The sequence below is a fragment of the Balaenoptera physalus genome, assembly GCF_965194825.1.
Source record: "Balaenoptera physalus genome assembly, chromosome: 9".
Classification (NCBI taxonomy): domain Eukaryota; kingdom Metazoa; phylum Chordata; class Mammalia; order Artiodactyla; family Balaenopteridae; genus Balaenoptera; species Balaenoptera physalus.
In genome coordinates, this window is record NC_138888.1 from 25,036,556 (window position 1) to 25,061,844 (window position 25,289).

At 42.3% G+C, this 25,289-nt stretch overlaps 1 protein-coding gene across 12 annotated transcripts in view; it reads right to left on the reverse strand.

Moving 5' to 3' along the window:
• Window positions 1-25,289, reverse strand: part of HECA (hdc homolog, cell cycle regulator) — a 65,414-nt gene that overhangs the window by 19,677 nt on the left and 20,448 nt on the right. For 4 of the 12 annotated variants that reach the window (XR_014267286.1, XR_014267287.1, XR_014267288.1 and 1 more), the window contains exon 2: window positions 14,150-15,190. Coding sequence is in view for 7 of the 12 variants with exons in the window: in XM_082474707.1 (XP_082330833.1) it covers window positions 14,150-15,190 (1,041 nt within the window). In the remaining 5 variants the exon portion in view is untranslated. Of the gene's footprint in view, window positions 1-308; window positions 3,895-6,701; window positions 6,857-13,933; window positions 14,006-14,149; window positions 15,191-15,451; window positions 15,534-25,289 lie in introns of those variants that run through there. The other 8 variants (XR_014267289.1, XR_014267290.1, XM_082474711.1 and 5 more) reach the window with 8 other exon arrangements.

Genomic DNA, 25,289 nt, shown 5'->3' on the forward strand with positions numbered 1-25,289 from the left:
TCTACTTAGTCAATAGAATTCCCTATAACCAGAACAATAATTGTGGATTATCCACATGGAACCAACTTTGTTATACAGAATGCTTATTTTGTTGCAAAGGGAATTTACATGTGGTACATCACTTTCAAACAGCATAAAAAGTTCGTAGTTTTTATTAGCTGCAGTAGTGACTTTGAAATGGCTACCTGAATAGAGATCAAACCCTCAGAATGTCTTCTCTACTATCTTTTCTTATCAAACAATCCCAAGTTCAAAAACCTGGAATCCCAGCGAAAAATAAAGTGACACACTAAAGAGAGAATACAATGTTAGTTTCTGAAATTTTATTATTTTTAATACATACATTTCACAAACAGAAACCTTCTAACACCACACAATTCCATAACCAAATGTTTCAATTTTATCAACATTCTTTAACTATTTACACTGTCTTCCCTCAACAAAAGTGCAATCCAAGACATTTGACAAGAAATCTTCACTGATAAGAATATGTTTTTGAGCTGGTGTTAATGATGCCCATTCATTATATTTTCTCGCAATTACCTGGAATAATAATAAAGTCAACAGGACACAGAGATGAGCTGGGTTAGGCAGCATCCTTTTATAGGAAACAAAACACTGAACAAGAGCACTTTCTCCTCACCTCCTCCCCAACCTCTGACTAAAATTACCCAACAGCTGCTACCATGAGACTAAAGAGAAGAGCAACCTGGAGTTACTGACCTGGGCACGGGAGGAGAGACTGCATGTTAAGCATTGATCTTACAGGACAAAACAAAAGATTTCAGCAAGTTAGTTTGGGTGATCTAATAAGTTACGTATCAGTTTATCTGTTAGTTTTAGGATTTAAACACCTAATAATATTTTCCTGATGAGTTAATTTCCCCCCAGACAGATTCGAAAATACTTTTTACTCAGAAAATGAATGAGCTTCTTTTACAAAAACTGGGAATTAAAGACTGTTTGGGGAAAGCTCTTTCTTAATTACAATGCAATAATTCACCCCACTCCCTAACTTCACAGCAGATGTCTATCTTTTAAGGTGTAAACCCAGTATATCAACTGCTTCAAGCGCAACCAGAAGAGAGTGAAGAACTGAGCTGGCCTGAAGAGAAGATGAGATGATCAGAAACAGTCTTCCCATTAAACTAAAGCAGGTAATTTTATTTGTTCAAGGTATAACTCTTAAAAATAAAACAAGTTAAAGTAGATAAAAATCACTTATTAATCACTTACGAGTAGGTTCATGTTACTGAACACTATTTATCAGAAAAACAGAAAGTGGATCTCTTGGGTGACTAATATCCTTTAATATCCAAACCACAACAAAAATAATCATCTTTTCTGATATATTCCAATTCCTATCAAGGTACTCAGAGCAAAGTACTTTGAGAAAGTGTGAAGAAAATATTAAGGTCAGCAGATTCCAAAATAAAATTTATTCTTCACATGGTTGCGTACTCAATTACATTTTATTCTCAAATCAGCCAAATTTTCCATTTTAGACAAGAATGCAATGCCTTAAAGGCAAAAGATACTCTCGGATATGATACCTATGCCTCTCCTTTTATATCAATTCAGCATCCATAGAATCCTAACTTAATCATCAAAATAAATGCCAAAAGCAAATTTTACTCACTTACAGTGAAACTTCCTCATACTTATTTCTCGGAGTAGACAACAATATAAGGAGAAAATAGTGAATGCATCAGACACTACACTTGCAGAAGTTTTAGGCTGAGGAGCTTGCTGAATGTGATCTCTATGTAAACTTGAAGCTTCAGAACAACAATACAAGCAGGTTTCTCTTTAGAAATTTTGGTGGGTTAAAGAACAGCATTACAAATATTTTACTATTCATTTTAAATGCAGAAATAAAATCCAATGGTACTCTGAAGACAAGAGAAACTCACCAATTTTTATAACTGGGTACATGAGAGAATCAAGAGCGAAACAGCTAGTTCAGTTACAGCTTTGTGTATTAAAGACAAATTTGCAAGGGATGTGTCCTATAGACCTCTTTTCCTTGCATCCAATACTGTGAGACCAATGACAATTTGCTGCTTCTTACAGGCATTCAGCATTTCCCCTCACTGTGATATTCTTCAGATCATCAAACATCAAACTGGATGTGGTCAGCCGAATTACAATCATGCAAACCGAAAGATAAAGAATATTAGTCAATCCCTCACAGTCAGCTGTGTTCTTTCAAACAAAACATCAAATATTCCATGTAGCAGAACTGAAACTCACTTGCAATGATGCCTAAGCACTTCTGAGAGGAAAAACAACTGTTTTTCTGAGAAAAAAAAACGGTATAAACTAAATAATAGAAAATGTTCACATAACCCCAAATTTAGCTACCCATAAAAGGATCATATTTTCAACATTCTTTTAGCATATATGTGTATTATAGTTGAAATTATCAAATTCATTTTTGAGAAATCATATTCCAATTCTAGTTCTCTAAAGGTATGGGGTGTCAGTCTACTTAAATCAGAAAGCTCTAATAAACAGAAGGCTGGGATTTTGGAAAGCTCATTGCTCTGACCAATCAAGTTCTGTAAATTATCATCTTCTTCACCAATGGTAAGGTATCATGGAGATCTTCAGAATAATCTATTTTCAAACATATTGTTATGTATTATAATCAGTGATTTTCCAAAATGAAACACTTTAAAAAGAAATACTAAAATTATTCTTTTCCTCAAAGGCTCACAAATAATTTTTTCCTTTCCTTCTTAGGGCAAAATCTTTGATTTGGGAAACGCAGCATTAAAGGGGTAAAATGCAGCCATAAGCAATTTGGGGGGAAGACAAGTGTGGCAATTGGTTCTGAAACTCACCAGTTAGGGTCTGTGGCTGTGAGATTTACCTGTGTGAAGGATCTGACATCAAATGGCACTTCGACAGTGCAACCTATATAAATCAGTACCGCTCAAATCATGTTATTCTTGGATTCTCCTTAAGAGCTTGTTTGACCAACTTCAAAGACACAGTTCAAATGACAGCATTCTGCCTTTTTGCCCTCTTGAGTCAGTCTGCATCATTTCCAAATTCATTTAGCATATTCTCTTTGTTATAGGTCAGCTTACCTAAAAATATATACTTTCATATGCCTTATAATTTGGATATTATTTTCAGTATGAAAACTGGCTGCTAAACTACAACAGGGATAGAATCAGGGCTCACGTCCACCTTCCAATGATCTGTCAGTGAGGGGAAACTGCAGGCCAGCATGCACTGCGGAACGCCAAACCAAGGTGGACAAACACACCAGCAGCTCTCCAGGCACAGATTACATTCACTTGTCACATGTTTTTCCCAAGGCCCGGAGGAGATCTAAAAGTGGGCCTTTAGACAGTTAACATTTTAGTAAGAGGTTCTTCCCAAGTCCTACCATGCTCTCAGTTTATGACCACATAATCCCTTTCCTAAATTCACCCCATCCTCCCCACCACCCTAAAAGCTGCCCGAGAGACTCTTAGTGATAGTTAACTGCTCTCCCAAGCTCACAGGAGTACCGGCTGGGCTCTGGTCGTGACCACAGGCTAACACTCGGGAGTCAAGAGAAGGCAAGGGGCAGCCCCCCTTTTAGTGGCACACATACACAAAGGAACTCTCCTTTCAATTAGAAAAGAAATGAATGTCACAGAAGGCTTCCCTAGAAAAGATATGTAATAAAGTAATAATGTCAATAAAATAGCTATTACTAAAGCAAAGCTTTCATCAATAAGCTTCGAGGACTTTGAAGGAGGAAAATGGCTTCACGAAATGGTAGTCCAGGTTGCCACAGTGTGGACACTGCTGGACGTTGCTGTACTCGGAGAAGTACTGCATCCCAATCCGCACGTCGATCACTGGCTTCCCGCAATGCTTACAGTTCAGGCGGGCCTGGGGGGGGAACACAAGATGCCGTGAGCCACAGTACCCCTCCACCTCACAGCGCTGCCCACGTCAGACCAACCAGAACGTGAGACTGCTCTACCTGGGAACCTGATCAAGAGTTTAGTAAAGCATCCCTTTTCTTACCCAAAACAGGGTATGCAGAGCATCAGATAAGCATGAGATATACACTCAAATATTCACCCATCAGCCTGAAAGATGAATGACTCTTCTCTCCCAACGTGCAGCACTGCTAGTAATTACTCCTACTGGTGGGAAGAAAATTCTCAACTTGTACTGCCTAAACTTCTCCGGTAAAGTTCCCCTAACAATTGGAAATCTCTGCCCCCTGGATTTTAAGAAGTGACTGAAACCAACTTCCCTCATCCAAACTGCATAAAATTTCTTTGAAGACTTTTTTTGTTTATTTTTAAAATCCATAGATAGTTTTCATTCTACTCGTTACTACATTTCTGTTTTCTTTGGGGTAAAAATAAAATTTCCCTGAAATACTTCAGTAAAATTGAGGATCCAGGAATAAGGGCCACGCTTACCCTGAGGCTTCTGGAACCTGCAAGCACACTGTACCTTTCTTCATGCCCCAGCCTCCCTCTAACAGCACAAGACCCAAGCTCTCAGCAACAGGTCCAAGGACTTCAGTGAATAACCAGAAATTATAACAGACTCTCAATTCAGACTCATTCTAAAAAGGTAATAGAGAAGTATAATCTCATTTTGTCCTCAAAATGCTCCTGTAGGTAGGTAGTAGTACATGAATTTTAGATGATGGAACTGAGGCACATGGTGATAAAGCGGAAAGGCTGAGATCTGAACCACAGTAGCTTACTCCAGAGCCTACCCTCTTAGCCATTACATGGACTACCTTTCTGTAACCTGAGATAAACTCCCTTTTAACTGACAAATCTCTCTGAACAATATTAAAAGTGAGATTCTAAGCAAACCTCTCTCTTTAACCAGTCTCTTTAACCTATTATTCCTTTCTAATAATGAATTCCTGCTTATTTTGGCCTCAAAGTCTTATTGGAAGGCACTCCTTGATGCCTTAATAGTGTTTAACACTTGTACCTTCTCAGTGAATATAGTTAATTGATTTTTTTTTTAAGCCAAAAGTAATCAAACCTGTTTTCCATTTCAGTAAGGGGCCAGAAAAGAAGTGTTTGGGCTTCAATTGTTTTAAGGAAGAAATATATAGTGAGGAACAGCAGGCTGGGTGTGGCAGGATGCCATTCTGCTTTTCTCCCTGAAGATGAGGAAATAACCCCAGTGCCTTTCAGTGGTGGAGTAGAAAGAGCACCAGACTGGGAGTGACAGAGGTTGTGGCCATGGCTGGGACACGTGCGGGTAGACCTGGGAGAAACATTCTACTTGTTTAGGCCTCCACTGTATGTGGACAATAAGAGTCTTTTCCAGTGCTAACACTCCGTGAGTTACAGGCCCACACATTCTTTCACTTCCTTATTTCTTTCAAAGATAACCCTGTCTGGTGTGTGTGGGAGAGAGGAGTCCCTTCCTTTTGTTCCCCTCATTTCAAGAGCTGGCATCAAGGAACAGTGGGTATTATAAAATGCTACAGTGAATAACTAAAAGACAATGATATCTCACTTCCAAGGCTAAGTTTTAAATGGAAATGTGGTCCATGTATGAGAATAGCGTAAAAGGAGTCAACCCTATCTGGAATCAAACGACAGGCTACAGATGGCCATTCAGGTCTCTCACGACCGTATTTCTCTTCTAAGATCACTAGTACAGACACGGCATAGCTGAAACACCAACTGTGCCAACCTTTTAATTCAACCAACGCAGCTTATCTTCTGAATAAACTGCTAATGGTAAGGATATTCTCTTTATAAAAGTCAAACCATAATGCTAAAGATATAAAACTGCGTAATAAAACTAATGAAATGTTTATCAGGTATTTATATTAAAGACTTAGCCACTTAAGAGGGAAGGAAAATATCTCTCCAATCCATGAATATCAAAGAATTATACAGCAAGTGTTTTCTTTTCCAAAGCACTTGGAAATAAATCAAGATACTTCCAAGGATTTTGTTTTGTCTCCTGTGTTTCTATGGACTTATGTAAGGCATTTTCCAATGTTAATACTTCCCTCTTTTCCTCATGACAGCTAAAGTTCAGATGCTTTCTTAGCATCAGAATATGCCCCCACCCCCTTAGCAGAGCTTTAAGGACTACAAATCTTTCAAGTCAACCTCAAACACCTGACAGGGCAGGCAGTTCCTGGATAACTGCACTGTCGCACAGAAACGAAACAAAAAGAAAATCCTGTCTATTAAAGAAAGTGAAACTTTCTTCTTTCCTTTTAAATGACAACTTTTTCTTACTAGAAACTATGTCAATCATATAAAACATTAAAAAATATAAGTAAGCAAAAAGAAAACTAAAGGAACCACTCAGCATCCCACCGCCCAGAGACAACCTCTGGTAATAGGCTAGCAGGTTCCTTTTCATGTTCACTTTTTACAAATGGAAGCATATTATTCTGCCATTTAAAGGCGGCTTTTTTGACTTAAAATACTGAAAATATTTCCCACATAATTACAAGATCCCTTTTAATGACTGCCTAGTATTCCAGTAACAGCAGCACCACGCTGCAGTAAATCAACCATCACTGCTGGACTTCGGGGAGCCCCATGGCTGCTCACGCCTGAAGCACGTTCTCCACACCCTCCCACCTCCTCCAACGTAACCGCAGTGCTGCCTCTAACTCCTGTGCCTTCACTTGGGGACAGAAGCCTGAGAGCACCCACTACTCGCTCTGTGGGGTAAATACCAACCTGACAACACGGAGAGGCGGCCAGGATGTCATAGGTGTACATGGTGCCCAGCTGGTGCCAGCTGCCATCCCACCGCGACTTACACTTGATGCAGATGATCTTGTGAACCCCTTCCAGGCAGTCCACGCACACTGCGTACAGATGCATGAGCCTCCCTGTACACAGAAGACACGATGCTGAGAGTGGCTGGCCAAGATATCACCCTTTGTCACCAAAGGGGATTAAAACAATGGCTCATCTATCAGTTAAAAGCAAAACTTTATCATTTGAATAAATATAAAAAGCAAAATAGATGATATTTATCATATATCCCCAAGTTGTCCTTTTACAATAATGATGGGTTACTAACTATTGTCAATGGGACACATACTTTAAGTTCAATCTTATTAAATACCGGCTTCAATTCATTTTTCACAAAAAGTGCTGCCAGGTTTATAATACGGACATCCAAACTCAAAATGACCAAGCCACAGATGCTCAAAAGCAGCCTGTGATCATGCAGGACTTCCTGCTCAGAGATCTACTGCGGATTATGAAGGCTGAACCAGCAATGTTGGTCTGTGTTCATGGGCTCTCATCCATCAACAAGTCCCATCATGAAAAAGTCCAAAGTCTGTCTTGGTATTGGTAGCCCAGAATTATACCATAGTCAAAATTACTATGTTAACTCTTCTTGTCTCCAAAATTGCTCATCCATCACCACATCCAATTTAGGAACCAGAATTATATCTTACTTGTGTGTTTTTTTTTTTTTTTCAAAGGAGTTCAATGTCTTGTTATTTACTGGGCTCTTGAAAGTCATAAGCCCATTCCTCCACTATTTATCAATATCTAATGCTTGTAAAGGAAAGATGTCACCCTAGTTGACATGGAAGGGTTCAGGCTCAAATCGGGGAAGAGCGGGAATGTCCAGCATCTGTCTGGGCAATGTGTAACAACAATAACGCTGCTCTCTACGTGGGGATCGGGGGTTCCACTGTGCTAAAAAACTACCAGCAGCAGAACACATACTCCTGGGTGACTTCTTATTCAGAATGTGCTGCTGGTTGCCATCAGCCAGACCATGCTCTTCGTATTTTCAGTGGTTAAGGACCAGCCTGCTCCTTACCCATTAGAAAGGGGTATACAGTACTTATAGGGAAACCTTTCATTTCATTCACTTACAAGACTCTCTCTCCCCCTCCTTGAGGGCAGGAACTATGCCCTCCTTGAAGGCTCAGTGTCTTGCACAATATCTGGAACGCAGAAAGCACTCCATAATTGTATGTTACATGAATGGATGGGATATATTAACAGCCGAAGACGTTATAACCTTGGAGGCCTCTATGCCAAAAAATGGGAAGGGTGACAAGAGCTTCCTGCAATACTGCCCACCTCTGCTGTAGGGCACTGAAAATAAAACAATCTCACACTCAGAGTGGCCTGGGGCATTTCAGGATGTCAGTTCAATATCTAGCAGCCACTGGAAAAGGCTTCATTTCCAATCTCCGTCCTAGACGGAGTTCTCAAACACTGCAGATCTCAAACATTCAAAGACATCAAAGTGGCTGCTAGGAAGGGTGGGGACAGGAACAGACGGAGAAGTCACATGTTGGTAGCAATGACCATGATGATGAAGTTGACAGGGAACTTTCACTGAGTGCTTACCAAGGATGTGACACTGTGCTAGGAGGCTACGTGAATCATTTCATTTAACCCTCACAACAACCCTCTAAAGTAGGCGTTACTGTTATTCCCACTTCAGATAGGAGGAACTGAAGCTTAGAGAGCTGGAATAGCTTGCCCCAGTTCAAAAAGATAATAAATAGCAAAGTCCAGACTTGTCTGACTCTTAACCTCCAGGCTACATCACGGGAATTCCTGGCTGGGAATTTGTTTCAGTTACTATTATATATTGTCCTAAATACTGAGAATTTAAAATTTCTAAATTCTAGGGTTGTGAGTTCAAACAAAAAGCAGATTTCTGAGAGAATAATTACCAATGGTTCTAAGTGGTAAAGAACTATTGTACCAAAAGAAATTCCTAACTCAATCAACCTTAATAAATTATTAAAACCAAACAAAAACATCTTCTTCTGGAAAAATCAGGGAGGAGAGGCTGGAGCTGGAGGCTGGGGAGGGCACTGAGGGGGAAAGGGCCCAGGGCAAGGGAATGACAATCCACACGGTCCACCACTGGAAATTACACATTATTTCAGCAGCGTATAATCAACTGCAGCCTGGAATCCTGTGGCCTGGAACGTGCCTTCCTACTGGAACTGAAAATGCTTTAAGGAATACATGGTTGGAACTCTGTGATGGAAGAAATTATTGACACTGGCTTGTTATAAAAAAAGATGGCATGGACTTCGAGATGTGGCAATAAAAACACGGACATACGACAAGTCCCCACTTATGGCATTGACTTGTCTGGTGCTGATACAACAACCAGATCCTCAGATTTTATCATCAACAGTTAAACTTCTCAAGACTTCTGTAGTGCACACCTAACACATCCATTATCTATTTGGATAATGTGTGTACGTACTTAGGTGTGTACACACACACACATACACAGAATTCTTAGGCCTGTCTAATTTTTACCTTTCTCCATCCACTCTGATGGGTACCCTTAAGATCTGGTCCTGGGCTCTGTCATATACTCCTCCTTTTCTTTCTCTTTTCTCCCCATTCAAGGCCTCTTCCACTCTTTTAGCCACTAATTTTATAAAATAAGCTTCAGTGTTCATCCTAAATGTTTATTTCTAATAGCGCTTGTGAAAGACACCTCCACACAAAAGTCCCAACATCTCTTCAAACCCAATACACACAAGTACCCCATCTTCTTTCCTCTAAGATCAGGTCCCTTCCTCAACATTCTCTACTCCTGTTCGTGACAATACCGTTTACCTGGTCTAGAGCCAAAGTGAGCCAACAAGGACACATCTTTATCCCGTACAGTAAAGCTGTCTCCAAAGCTGTGATCTTTCCTTTAATATAATCTCTTACAGCTGTTCCCACCTTTCAATCCCCACCATCATCACCCAGCTGTCTCTCTTCTTCTTGCATCTAGAATACAGATTTAAGTTTCAACTGTATAGCTTCCACCCCTTTCAAACAACTTTTCCCCCAAGCAACCGTTGGCTTTAAAAAAAAAAATTGTTAAACCCTTCAATTCATCAATATGGCAAAGCTCTCTGTTATGGCTTGAAAGGACACCCACAATCTGTTCTCCACCTACCTTACTCATTTCCTACTCTAGAACCTCTGCTCCAACCAGATGGTGCTCTTCGGTTCTCTCACTGTCTCCTGACCTTTTTATGAACAACTATTCCTTTGCTTACATTACTCCTTATCAACAAACCCCCAGTGTAGTTAGACCGTGTACTTATCAAAGTCCAATGCCCCTCTTGACATCTGCCTTCACATTACCTCCTTTGACTACCCAGGCCAAAGTGTCCCCTTCCTCTTTGGAAATGATAGCTTGCTTCACGTACATAATATCCAGGTGATACCAGTTCCAAAGGTGGTACTAGTGCCTTAGGCCTGGTAAAGTTAGTTACATTTTTGTAAATGCATCTTATATCCTAAGATTATAGACTGATGAGTGGCAAGGACTGATAGTACCCAGGACAAGTATGCAATTCATAAGTTTGATTGGTTGGTGAACAGATTAAATGAAAAGGATTTGTCCATCATGAATAGAAAAAGGAAAACTCTCCTCTCATGTACCCTGTACCCCTGTACCCTCATTCATCTTCATAAAGAATATTTCCAGTCATAAAATGGTGAAGTGAAGATGTTTCCATCTACTTCCCCCTAAAATTATCCCCACACAGTATAAAGTACAAGGAACAAAATACAAATTCTATCTTCCATGAAACTGTGAGGTGCTTGCAACCCTGAATATGAGATCGGAAATTAGATGGAGAAATAATAAATGGTTTAGCTCTGAAACTGGACAAGAAGCACAGGGGAGGTTGAGATGAGGTGCTGAAAGGGAAAGAGCGGGGTATAACAAATTACTAAATAACCACACATTAGAACTATACAACTATACAACTTTTTTCATCAAGAGGCAGAGTCTGTTGAATCATCCCCTGAATCTGGGATAGCCTTACAACTTATTTTTTTGAGGAATAGAATGTGATGGAAGTGATGTTACTCGGTCCCAAGCTTAAGCCTCAAGAGAGAGAGGCCATGCAGCTCCATTCTCACCATCTTTAATGCTATCCTGAGAACACCATGTGAAAAAGCACAGGCTAGTCTACCAGCAGAAGAAAGGATATATAAACGGGGATAAGCCATTCTAGCTGAGGCTCCCAAGGCCAACCAGACTGCCAACTGCTAGACATGTGTGTGAGAGGCCATCCTAACCAACCAACTCATAGAACTGTGAGAAATTATAAACCATCACTGTCTTACACCACTAAGTTTTAGAGTGGCTTGCCCTATAACAAAGGCTAAAAGACACAGGACAGTAGGCAAAACTCTAGAAAATGAATGAGACCACTCCTCGCAAATTCAGCTCCCTTTCCATGCTAAGAAAGATGAAACAGAAATAGCATGCATGAAACAAGAACAGGATGCTATTAAAAAGAACTTTTGGAAATTACAAATATAATAGATAACAGAAAATCTTAAACTCAGTAAAAATACTGGAATATAAAATCAGAGAAATCTTCCAGAAAGCAGAATAAAGATAAAGAGATGAACAGGGTCAAAAATATACATAATAAAGGATCTCCCCCCCTTCTCAAAAAAAAAAAAAGGATAAATCTAAGAGGTCCAACATCTGATTAACTGTTCTACAGAGAAGAAAGAAAAAGAAAGAAAGAAAGAAAGAAAGAAAGAAAGAAAGAAAGAAAGAAAGAAAGAAAGAAAAAAAAAAGAAAGAAGGAAAGAAAGAAAGGAGGGAGGGAGGGAAGGAAGGAAGGAAGGATGGAAGAAAGAAAGAAAGAAAGAAAACGAAAATGGGAGGAAATCATCAAAGAAATAAATCAAAAGAAAATTTCCCCAAATTGAAGACTATAAGTTTACAAAATCAAAAAGCCAAGAAAGCATCCTGCCCAACAAATGGAAAAAAAGACATCACGGTGAAACTTCAGAATACTAGAGAAAATCTAAAAACCTTTGGAGGATGGGAAGGGGAAATAAAGGGCCAGGAATAAGAATAGTATTAGATTTCTCAGTAGCAACATTGGAAGACAGGAGACAGTGAAGTAATGCCTTCAAAATTCCAAAGGGAAAATAATTATAACTTGGAAGACTATGGGAAAATATTCCAAAGGGAAAACTATTCCAAAGGGAAAATAATTATAACTTGGAAGTGTGAAGATAGAATCAAGATACTACTAGACTTTCAAAATCTCAAAACATCTATTCCCATGCTTCCTTTCTCAGAAAGCTCCTAGGGGATGCTTCTTAACAAACTGAGGAAATTTACCAAGAAAAAAGAAAGTATGGGATCTAGGAAACAGAAGATAAAAAATAGGAAAGAGATGAAAGAATTCCTAGAAGGACAGCTATGTAGTACAGCAGGCATTAAGTGCAGCAGGACAGACAGGAGTAGGAAGATGAAAGCCTCCATGAAGGAAATTTCTAGAAAAAAATTCATAAAAATGTTTGACATTCATTGCAGCTCTATTTACAATAGCCAGGACATGGAAGCAACCTAAGTATCCATCATTGGATGAATGGATAAAGAAGATGTGGCACATATATACAATGGAATATTACTCAGCCATAAAAAGAAATGAAATGGAGGTATTTGTAGTGAGGTGGATGGAGTTAGAGTCTGTCATACAGAGTGAAGTAAGTCAGAAAGAGAAAAACAAATACAGTATGCTAACACATATATATGGAATCTAAGGAAAAAAAAAAAAAAAGGTCATGAAGAACCTAGTGGCAAGACGGGAATAAAGACACAGACCTACTAGAGAATGGACTTGAGGATATGGGGAGGGGGAAGGGTAAGCTGTGACAAAGTGAGAGAGTGGCATGGACATATATACACTACCAAACGTAAAATAGATAGCTAGTGGGAAGCAGCCGCATAGCACAGGGAGATCAGCTCGGTGCTTTGTGACCACCTAGAGGGGTGGGATAGGGAGGGTGGGAGGGAGGGAGACGCAAGAGGGAAGAGATATGGGAACATATGTATATGTATAACTGATTCACTTTGTTATAAAGCAGAAACTAACACACCATTGTAAAGCAATTATACTCCAATAAAGATGTTTAAAAAAAAAAATGTTTGACAGGTATGTGGACATGGTTTTGAAGGGTGGTTTGTAGAGCTGCTGGAGAGTTAGAACCACCAGCCAAAGTTTCAAAAAAAAGGCTAAGCAAATGAAAATGTGAAGCAATTATTAACTTTGATAAAAACAAAAGGAGTCCCAGAACATACAGTTCTCTAAATAGGAAATACATCTATACTTCTTGGCTCAGCACTAAATGTTTATATACTCATAATAACAAAATCATTAAGGATTTAACTAAGGATTGTGATGGATTACCCTGAGAGAAAGGGGAAGATGCAAGAAAGCATGAACCATCATCCACCTTAAAAGTAAATCTAGAGGGAATATCTAAAATCGGAGAATGAAGATAGCAGTTTTAAAATTATGATGGTAAAAACCTGACGAATCAGTTAAGATTTGAAAGTGTCTCACTCTGAGAAGTGAGACAGCAGGGGTGGGTGGGAAGAAGATAGGTGGGGATATATCATTTTTACTATAGGCTTTTTTAAGCACACTTTTAAAGTTATAAACGGCTTATATGTCACGGATCCCATATTTATATAAATTCAGTAGTTTTACATGAATTGACAGATTTCTCTGTCAACCGACCCACCCCCTGTTATTCATTTTCTGGCTGAAATGTCCCAGTCTTTGTATGTCATCCACAGCACTAATAATAAGAAGCTCCCCACGCCTCACCACCAGGGTAATATCTGAGCTTTCATTTTCCTTTTGCTGCTATCAAGAAAGTCTCACCTTTCATACATTTCAAGATTAATTCAACTAATCTAAAAACACATTGACCCTTCCCTCACTGTGTTACGTTTACAAGGATCAAAGAGAATACACAGCTTGCTGGGCACATTAACATAGGTTTCAAAGGCAACTATTTTATAGCAAGTGAAACATTTTTATGCAATTCCTTCTCTAAAGTTCCTCCCAATTACGAAAAACTATACACCTGAATCCTCTCTTCAAATTACAGCAAGACAGAAACATAAAATTACCCACCAGGACCACTGTACTCGGTATAGTGTGACATCAGAGGAAAGGACACCACCTCCACCACCTCACTGGGCAGGGCTGAAATATTCAAAAGTTAGCTAGCTCCTGACTAGAACAAAAACACATCATCGGTTAAAATTAAGCCCGAACAGAGCCATCCCTTCTTGTTGGCTTTTCACTTCTCACAAACAGAAAACAGGCAAGGTGAGTGAACACCTGTACCTTGAAGGTGACAGGGAACATCGTATTCGATCTCATCGTGCCTCGAGGGGCTTAAGAACAGAGTTCCGTCCACCAGCGGGAACTGCTCGAACACCGGGAGCGCCCGGTGGCACAGGGCGCAGTTCACCACGTTCCTGTGGCTGGCGCTGAGGGCCGCGAGGATGAACTTCCGCAGATCCTCGCCCTGGCCCATCTGGGCGTCGTCCTCCACCCGCACGTGGAAAGTGTTCAGCTTGTGCCGGGGGATGTGCGTGAGGAGCTCGGACAGGTCCAGGCGCCGCAGGAACTGCACGGGCGCGTCGAAGTGGCCCCCCCTGTGAACTGACAACCCGGCCGGACTGTAGTCAAAGTGGGCGTTTCGGAACACGTGGCCCCCCGCCAGGGCCTTTTTGTGAGGTTCCAGGTGGATGGCGTTCTTCAGGAACTCCCCGAGGTACCTGGAGGAGCGGGGGCCGCTGAAGTGGGCGGGGGAGAGGATGGAGTAGCCGGTGGGCGGGGACTGGCCCGGGGAGCCGCAGGGGGAGCGCGCCCCGTAGGCTGCGGCGCCCCCGCCCTTCTCCTGGGAGTTCTGCCGGTCCATGGAGTGCCGGCGGGGCAGGTCGTGGCTCAGGCCTTTCTGGGGCTTGGTGGGCGGCCGGCACTTCTTGGCCTCCTCCACCGCCTCACCGGGGGGCCTCCCGGTGTTCCTCTCCGACCCCGACTTCTTCTTTTTCTCATCCTGCATCCGCTTCACCTGGTACCAGTCCGTGTCCTTCTTCAAGTGGCCCTGGCCGCAGCGGCAGGAGCAGAAGCGGAAGGCCAGGTCGTAGCCCTTCTTGGTCCACATGTTCTGGCGGCACTGCTTCTCGTTCCAGCTGCGGGCCCGGCCGATGCAGTTGAACTGCACCAGGATGCTGCTCTCCCACGCGTAGAAGCACTGCAGGTGCATCCAGGTGCTGTGAGGGCAGTGCTCGTTGTTGCACACCACCTTCTGGTAGTCGTCCTTCTCCAGGTCGACCGGCCTCCCGAAGCTGCAGATCAGCGGCGTGGCACAAGGGGCTTCTGGGGAGAAACACAGAGAGAGGGAGAGAGAGAAAGTCAGCTAGCGGGCTGTGGGATTCCAACCCACGGCCAAGTGTGAGATCAAAGCTACCATCCCACCTTAGCCCATTCACGCCAAAGGTATGGTGTTTCTGGTGTGGAGATTTCTACTACTGGAATAACACCAGACAGGGTTCGAAAACGTTCACCATTTTCTTCTGGTGTGATGTTGTACCAAGGGAATTTATTTTCTGATTATCCGTTATCTGCTGAAAAACATACCAGTAAGCTTCAAAAAGTCCAAATCCTTCACAGTGCAATTAGCCGTATGTCAGTACTTGTAACAGTGTAGTATGAGGTCTTCCTGAGATGTGGGTGTAATGAAAGGCAGTTTCAGGGTTCTTTTAAAAATGAATCACTCCTGGGGCTTCCCTGGTGGCGCAGCGGTTAAGATTCTGCCTGCCAATGCAGGGAACATGGGTTCGAGCCCTGGTCCGGGAAGATCCCACATGCTGCGGAGCAACTAAGCCCGTGCGCCACAACTACTGAGCCTGCGCCCTAGAGCCCGCGAGCCACAACTACTGAGCCCGTGCGCCTAGAGCCCGCGCTCCGCAACAAGAGAAGCCACCGCAATGAGAAGCCCGAGCACCGCAACGAAGAGTAGCCCCCGCTCGCCACAACTAGAGAAAAGCCCGTGCACAGCAACAAAGACCCAGTGCAGCCAAAAATAAAATAAATAAAATGAAATTTTTTAAAAAACCCACACCATTCACTTTATAAAAACAAACAAAAAAAATGAATCACTCCAGTGAACTAGGAAATATGACGGAGCTCTGAACCAACAAGTTCAGATGGTAGCTCCAAAAGGGCCCTCGAAACACTATCACGGGATTTAGGTTATCCTGAATATCACAGAGAAAAGAAGACAGACTTGCCTCATATAATACAACATGCCACCAAACGAAGTGGCAGAGATGATGGGACCCACAAAGCCTATGGCTATGTTACAATCATCCCCTTCAGTGTCGGATTCCAGGAACTTAGCAAAATGGCCCAAACCGAACTGTCTACCCCCGTGATCACCGTGGCTTCCCCATCTACCTCCCGGGTGTCACAACGCTTAATCTTCACTTCTCCAAACCCCAACCGTCCAGTGTAGCAATTCACAGCACGGACTCTGCAACCAGACTACCTCGCTTAGAACCCCAGCAGTACCACTGATGAGCTGTGTGCTCGTGAACAAGTTACTTTACTTCTCTGTGTGTCAGCTTCCTCTGTATAAAATGCAGATAACAACTGAATGTCCCTTATATGGCTCTTAAAAGGATGAAATATACTGGTACACAGGTGGTGCTGAGAGCAGGGACTGGCACGTAGTAAACCTCTTCCCCTTCCTCCCATTCTTCAAGGCCCATCTCTAGATGCCAGGACTCCCCTCTTCCCTTGCATCCTGATCTCCCCACCCCCAGGAAGGTTCTGGACTGAACCTTACTTGAGTCCCCACTGTGGTTGGTCCCCACCGGGTGATGACTCAGGAAAGGATGCCTATTACTCAGCTTTGTGCTCCTGGCACCACTGGGCTCATGCCTTGCACACATCCAGTGCTGAATAAAGGTGCATTGAAAAGACACTGGCACATGAAACCCACACATGACAAGCAGAGCACAAGGGAGAGAGAGGGCTGTAACCCTAGGCAGAAAGGCTAGTGTAGGGAAGCACACTGCAAAGAAGTAGAAGAGTGGTACCTATACTGGGTAAATTAACTGTAGTCACCGGAACTGTAGACACCTTTAGTATCTTAAAATGTTAACTAGTCAATTAAACAAAGTTCAGTTGCTTTTATCTTTAATCCTTCAGAGGAACAGCCTCAAAGGCAGTGACTCTGTAATGTAATGGCAATAACCAAAGTGATATTCACCCAGGACTAAGGAAATCAAATTTAAAGAATGACCTAGCAGTACCCTTGCATTCACGATATCCAAAATTTTAAATTTTAAATGCTGAGACGGACTTGATATTTCTTTTAAAAGTATTTTCACATTTCACACACTAGGTGTTTAGAAAGTAAGTAAATGAATAATGTCATGCCTCTTTTTCAAATTCCTAAGTCTTACAATTTACTGAAACATATAGGAAACATTTTTTTAACTGTAAAAAACAGGACTGGTGGCATTCGAAAATCACACCTATAACAAATTAGCCATATTATAGAAATGTATTTGATTGTTTCCTGAAAGCTGTTTCTAAATTTACAAAATTCCTAGCTCTTAAGAATAGCAGTCCCACAAAGGTATAAATGGAATACAAACACCTGATACAACCAAACCTTTAAGGGGGAAGTGGAAAGAAGGGAATCCCACATTCAGTGAGGGCCTGTGTTACACACCTCCCCTGGGACATTAGTCTGAGCTGTGACAGCTTGACCAACAAGCAAAATGAGAAAAGGTTCCTTTATACAAAGTCAGCATGGTTTTAAAAAATGTATAGGAACACTCCAGTACCTGTTTCTACGGCTTCACCGTCAAATATTCCGTAATCAGCTTCTATTTCCCCCTGCCCAAGTGAAAATAATCAGGGCTCACCTCATTCTGGGCAAAAATCTCAAGTAGTTTCAAGTCTGGACAGTAAGATAATGAGGCTGACGTCACTTGGGCAAAGTCTGTCACTCTTTTTCTCATCCTGTATCCTTCCTCCCCACTCAGGCCTCGGTCCTCCCCCACCTAGTAAAAGGGAAGGACCTGACTGTAGTCATTTACACTGGCTGCCCAACAAACCCAAAGCTCTTGACAAACTCATTCGTGCTAACAGGAACACCCCCAAACCAGACACTGCCATTTTCAGCTTCTTAACTGTGAAAAATTTACTGTTTTCACCACTCTTAAAATAGTTTCAGGCATCACAAGAAGATGGGGAGTTCGGTGGGGTGGAGGGGCGAGGAGGGGCTTCTGAAGTCACATGAGGCTTTCTAGACAAAGCCTAAGGTAGGGACTCGGTCATTTTCATCCTTGTAAACCCACTACCGTGAAGATTGTATCGTGTCTAACAAACGTCTCGTTGAAGGCAAGTACGGCCCGGTCGCATTTAGGACTCTGCAGTGACTGGGTGCTGGAGGAGGGAGAGGGGAGGAAGGTGGCCCCCGGGGAGCAGAGCCCCCTGCTCCGCCCCTGAGTCGCAGCAGGCCTTCTAGACTCAGCACAGCATTCTCTCTGGGGCACAGCCTGGCCCTCACCCTCACTTCCTCAGACTTACCATGATCTATTCTACCCTCCTTCAGCATCCAGGTACCAAGGGCAAACTTTAGGGTTTCTGAACAGCTATTTTACGACAGGGATCTGTTCCGTACAGTAATTCTTCTGACGTGGGAACACATCCCCTTGTTTGCAGAGCAAGTTCCCCTCGGGGTATGACGGTTCTGACCAGAGGACCCTCATCGCTGAGCTTCCTGAGAGGCCAGAGCACGGTGACTGAGGGTACGGACTCTGGAGCCAGCCAGCCAGCCTGCACTGACTCTCAGCTCTAAACTTAGTAGTTTTAAGACCCTGGACTAGTCACTTAACCTCCCTGCGCTTCTATCTTCTCACCTGTTAAAATGGCAGAAAAGAGAGTGAGCACCTACCTGAAAGGGCTGCCGTGAAAACCAAAGGAGGTGTGAAGGCAGTCTGAACAGTGTGCAGCACATAACGAGCACCAGTTAAATATAAGCAATTATTGTTAAAAGCTTTATCACTTTATATTACTTGATGTCAAAACCAAAGGACTCTGAATGTGTTTAGAGCAAAGCTACAACCAGCAAGTGACCGTCCTCCTTTCTCCATCTGTAAAGAAGTGCAAGCAATGTTCTGCTTCCCTACAACAAACAGAGCAGGGTGGTGTGCGTAAAATAATTCACTAAATACCTACGGACAAGTTTTAAAGAAGAAGGAAAATTTACTTCTTCTAACCCCTTAAAGATTTTCTCCTCAGTGTCAGACAAATAAGTATCCTGCTATGTGTGTTTTTCAACCTAAACAATCTTTTCCAAGCCTGGATAACAGGGATTCATAAAAGGCATGGCTGTGTTTGATTCATGAGATGTGTTCCTAAAGAACTTATGTAACTCAAGACTGATTAGCCCCTAGTCTGGGGGTAGAGTATGGGGAAATGCATCCTCAGAATGCATAAATCTGCAGCCGTTGTGCTGTATTTTTGCTTTACTGGTGCTTTTTAATATCAGCATTATCTCTAATATTTCTCAGTTGTACCTCATAAATTGACAGCATGGCATATCATAGTGTTTTATCACATTTCTGTTCCAAAGTTACAGATTTTCAGGATGTTTTTCAGTACCAGTATTAGCATACTGGGGTATTTTGAAAGCTATAATAAAGGTTTAAATTATAAAGTTAATTTTAAAATAATAACACAAATGTCACCAAAATCCATGACAAGGTTCTATAAACAACAAGAGTTCACATAATATTGCCAAGGGTTAGTAGGTATTTCTCTTTAAAAGGTAATGACATTGGGTAACAAAGCATTTTTATAATTCAGTTGACCTGCTGGCTTTGAAAATATGAGATGGCTTGATGCATAACTTGGGGGAATGTGTCTGTTGAAATTTTCCATATAATGTGAAGCTTTTATTATTATTTATGTGTCATTAGTTGAAATTTGCATAATTCAATTCGCATATAATGGGATCACACTGTACTAGGAAATAAATTAGCAGGCTGCCTTTTCTCCTGCTTGGAGATTTAGATCTTGAGGGCGCTGTATCACGGAGAACTACACAGCACCCTAGCATTTCATGTACTGCATGCACTCACCCTGAAGGAGAGGTCGGTCCAAGAGCTCTCGGAACCAAACCACAATACCATAGGATGGGAACAGAACTCCAGATTAAGTATATATGTACGTGCACGTGTGCCTGTATGTGTGCATATATATAACTGCAAAGAGACTGCCCAGTTGTTAAACTATCCCACTGTTAATGACTCCAGAAAAGACCTCACGTCATCCTCGAGTACTATAATCCAAATTTAAAGCATTTTCCTTGCTTCTCTGAAACACTCTAGAACCTGATTTTGATTATCCTTGTCAATGGCCTCCCCTTTACCTGCACAAATATTCAAAATATGGCCATAATCAAAACTCCTAAATCATATTTTTCATATGTAATTCCCATTTTACCACCTAAGTTATAAGCACAGTGTGCCCAAAACGTTGACCTACTTCTCTCTTGGTGCCCCCAGAATGGTGCCTGGAGACCAAAGGCCACGGTGGAGTTGGCCGCTCCCCTTGCCTCTGGATTCCCAAAGCCCTCAGCTTAAAAGACAAATGGCTTCACCTCCCCCCAGTCTGTCCAACGGGTACAACATATGGCTGCATGATTAACTGGCAACATGGGTTACCTGCAGACCAGGTACCTGTCACAGAATACGATCCATTAACTCACTGCTGTTCAATATCTGCCAAAAGCTCAACTGAGAGAAACAATTTTTAAGAAAGAGTCCATAGATGATGTCCACACATTCCTCTAGATCAGAGTTCCAGTGGGGTGGTCTGGCCTGCAGTGTCTTATTAAACCAGTACAGCGTTTTTTGTTATGAAGTGTAAATGCCTTTTAGATGTATCATGCCCTCTCTGGGTCATCCAGGCCTGCACTCCAGCCCCATTCATATACTTACTCATATGCCAGGACCCTGGATGCATTTGGATGTGTGAGCCCTGTGCTAGATAAAAGCTATCCCTTAGTTAAGCCAGGTGTCCCAGAGTTGGTTACTTGGACCACATTGTTTTATTCCCTGGACAGGTTGTTTTGAATGACGTGAACAGGCCTAATAAATTCGTTTTATTTATGAAAGGACATTGTCATGGACATTGCTCAGTATTTTATAACATCTTATAAGTCGCTGGTTTTGTTTTGCTTCATTTGTTAACCTGATGGACACTGTAGCGCCGGCCACCGCTTCTGTCTGCCTCTTTCCTCTGCGTGCTAGAAATCCGAAAGCCACGTTTGTGACCTACCTCTTGTAATGCCTCAAGACGTCCATTATTTTTCCCAACAGTATCATCTCTATTACTAATATTCTCACTTATTTATTATTTCTTATAGTATTACATGTATTTTTGAAAGCCACTTTATTTTTAGAAGAAGGAGGCTATAAATGATCAAAACAGAAATCCATTCCCCACCTCTCCTCATAACTTTCAAATCAGCTTTGCCTAATACATATCAAAATTTGGACTTGACGGGGGCCCAGGTGCTCCCCTCCCTTCTCACTTTCCAAAGTCGGCCAGAGCAGGGTGCAAAGTGAGAGGGGAGGCCGGTGCTGACCCACGACCCCGGGAGCCCCACAAACACAGCACCGTCAGGAAAGGCTGCCCCCTCTGCCTTGCCTGCGGCACAAGCGGTGGGTCCTGGAGCCGCTCTGCTCACCCGCTCCGTGCCTCTCCCCCATCCCACAGCCCAAGCCTCTCACCCACTTCCCCTGGGCCCAGCTTCCCACTCTGCTATTCATACCCAGGCCTCTACTGTTCCCCGCCCACCTGGCTTCTCTCAGACACACCTCGGGCTGGTTCCTGCCGCTCTGCCAGCCAACCTGGCCCCTCTGGCCTCCTTGCCCCACCTGGACCGTGCAGGTGCCTCCCCCATCACCTGCTCCCAGCCTCACTGATGAAATTAGACATGGTAAAGTGGGCTCAGACTCCTCCGAACTCCACCCCGCCTTGTCTTCTTCTGGGGGTGTGTGGAGTGGGGGGGGTCTCCCTCCTGGGCTCTAACCCACAAAGCCTAGACTCTTGCGGGCATTGTCATCCTCATGTGGGCCCAGTCTTGTCTCCGCTTAGCTCTTCCCAACAGCAGCCTCTTTACCTCCCCTCCTCCCCTTCTCCCCCCTCACCTAGCAAACCCAGGAATTCATTTCTGGAAAATATGAAAAGGAGAATCCCATGTTCACTGCAGAGACTAGCTCTAAGGGGAGAGGCAGAAAAAAGAGCAATGAACTGAGAAGTTGCAAGTATTACAGATGTGGCCACACAATCTGAACCTGCTGCAGGGTCACATCACCACTGACAACTACAAGAATCCAACCAACTCCATCTTCCTAGGATGGCTACTGAAAAAACACCAATGTAAAAACTTAATAGCAAGAATAGCAGATTACTGTAGTCATCTCGCTTTTATTAATGGCATTAGCAATTATAATGACAACTTGTTTTAATAATAAAAGTCATATTCATTGGTAAACTAATCATAGATACATGTACTCATATATAAGAATATAAGAAAAAATAAGTTTATAACAGGTGCCAAGTGAAATAAGGCACATGCCATCATATATATGTGTACATGAGTGTATCTATGAATAACTAGATATCACCTTATCAATGTAATTTCATACACATGCACATGTACACACACACACGTCTACTCTAGATGCAATATTATTTCCACAGTGAACAACAACAAAAGACCCTTGCTTTTGCTAACCAAGTTCTTTAACAGTTAAATTTGAACCTCGAGATCCACTGTAAACCCATCCTTTTGGCAATTACAATTGCCAGTAAACAACTGTTTGCTTTATGGGTTGCCCTTTCTCATGTCACTCTTTGAATACTGGCCAGCTTGGCATTAGCCACGGCAGGAATCTGTCATCACCTTTTGGAATTCTGACCACATTCTCTAAGATATTAATCATCCCTTGCCCCCCTGCTTGGCATCAAAGCAAATTCAGTGAGCATCTTCTCCTTGCAGTGACACGGGGTTTTGAAGCTTGTGGGTCCAGCAGGTTTGCTTCACCTTTTTTACAGACACTGGCATAAAAAAGAATGATGAAAAATATAGAAAAATATACACAAATGAGTATTTGGAACCAGGAATATATTATTCCACTCTCTGCACAGATATGATGCCATCAGCATTTCCGCTTTCCTCCTGCTCCTGGAATGAATCAGGGAACATCAATACAGCGCATGACAACCCTGAAATTCTTCCATCATCGCAATTGATCATGAAAATGGTAAAGGTTTATTATCTGCAAATATTATGGATTTGAGGCCAGATTTTTTTAATCAGCATATCCTGATAAGTAGACTTAACACCAGTTTACTAGGTCTGACACACTAAAATCTTCTAAATCTTTACTATAAAGAAGTCAAATACAGGATAATATGAGTACTTGACTACAGGTCTCTAGAGATCTGGACATCTGCAAAACAGTACAATAGTTATATTCTCAAAATGCTGTAAAAACTCAAACTAGGGGCTTCCCTGGTGGCGCAGTGGTTGGGAATCCGCCTGCCAATGCAGGGGACACGGGTTCGAGCCCTGGTCCGGGAAGATCCCACATGCCGCGGAGCGGCTAGGCCCCTGTGCCACAGCTGCTGAGCCCACGTGCCACAGCTACTGAGGCCCGTGCGCCTAGAGCCCGTGCTAAGCGGCAGGAGGGGCCACCGCAATGAGAAGCCCGTGCACCACAACAGGGAGTAGCCCCTGCTCGCCCCAACTAGAGAAAGCCCAGCAACAAAGACCCAATGCAGCCAAAATAAATAAATAAATAAATAAAATGAATTAAAAAATTAAAAAAAAAAAACAAAAAAAACTCAAACTATACAGATAAACTTCATATAGGAAATATTTCTAAGTGATCTGGTCTCTGAATAAATCAGTTTTCTTAGCAGGTTTATTATACATAATTACCTAAAGAAAGAGCCTTCAAATTTTCCAGGATACTAATAAACACTCATTTGGGCAAATGTATGGCTTCTTTTAATAGCTATCATTTAATAAAGACCCTGTTTTAGAAGACGTAATAAAAACACCAGGGTTTGTCTTAGGGTTAAACACTTACTACAGAAGAAAGAAAATACATGGGGTCTCTGAAAATCAGCTAATTACAAGTCAATTCAAATAACGTTTTTGAACACCTGTTATGTGCCCAGTTCAGAGCTTAACATAGGGGCTGCAAGTGTTGAATAAATTTGTAAGCCATACTTTCCTATGTCTTTGAGTATCTTATACTTTTTTGTTGAAAACTGGACACTTTAAATAACATAAAGTGGCACTCAAAATCAGATTCTCTCTACTTGCAGGATACGCTTCTGTTGTTGTTACTGCTGTTTGTTTAGTGATGTTTAATTCTGTAAAGTCTCTATTTTTTCGTCACGTGTAGCCACTGAAGTTTCTGCTCAGTTAGCTCAGTGGTCTAGCTAATAAACTGGACAGAGACTTCCTTAAATGCCCTAAACCAATAAGTGTCCCATCCTTCGCCAGGGGGCTGTGTGTGTGTGTTGGGCAAGCCTTCAATGCTTCAACAGTTTACAACCTTACTTAGCCTTTACTCTCTGCTTACTCAGAGCCTCAAGGTCAGCCAGAGGTGAGAATGAGGGCCTCCTCAGGTCTTTCCTGGACATGCTCAGAGCGCTGCCATGTGCACAGTCTTCTAGAGCACCAGGAATACATCAGAGCTTCTCAAAGCCCCTTATGGACCTCCTACTTCCAAGACATTCTCTTTAAGTTTTTTGACCCATTTCTTGTTTGCTCCAACTGGTATCACTGCTGCAGGCAGTTGCAATGATAAAGAATTGCTGCTGAGTGTTTTCAGCAGACATCCTAAGAGAGCTTCGAACACTGGGTGACCTCTGAGCCAGGTCAAATAAAGACCAGCCCTGTGAATGAGGCTTTACCAGGGACCTTCCAGACAGGTCAAATGGTGAGAGTTCCCTGGGGCTAGGGCTTTTGGGGAAGCTCCAAACCTGTTCTTCCCCCTCTAGTGACTACGAGGTTGCTTGTTTTAAAGCTACCACGTCGGTGGGAATGTAAATTGATACAGCCACTATGGAGAACAATATGGAGGTTCCTTAAAAAACTAAAAATAGAACTACCATACGACCCAGCAATCCCACTACTGGGCATATACCCTGAGAAAACCATAATTCAAAAAGAGTCATGTACCAAAATGTTCATTGCAGCTCTGTTTACAATAGCCAGGACATGGAAGCAACCTAAGTGTCCATCATCGGATGAATGGATAAAGAAGATGTGGCACATATATACAATGGAATATTACTCAGCCATAAAAAGAAATGAAATGGAGGTATTTGTAGTGAGGTGGATGGAGTTAGAGTCTGTCATACAGAG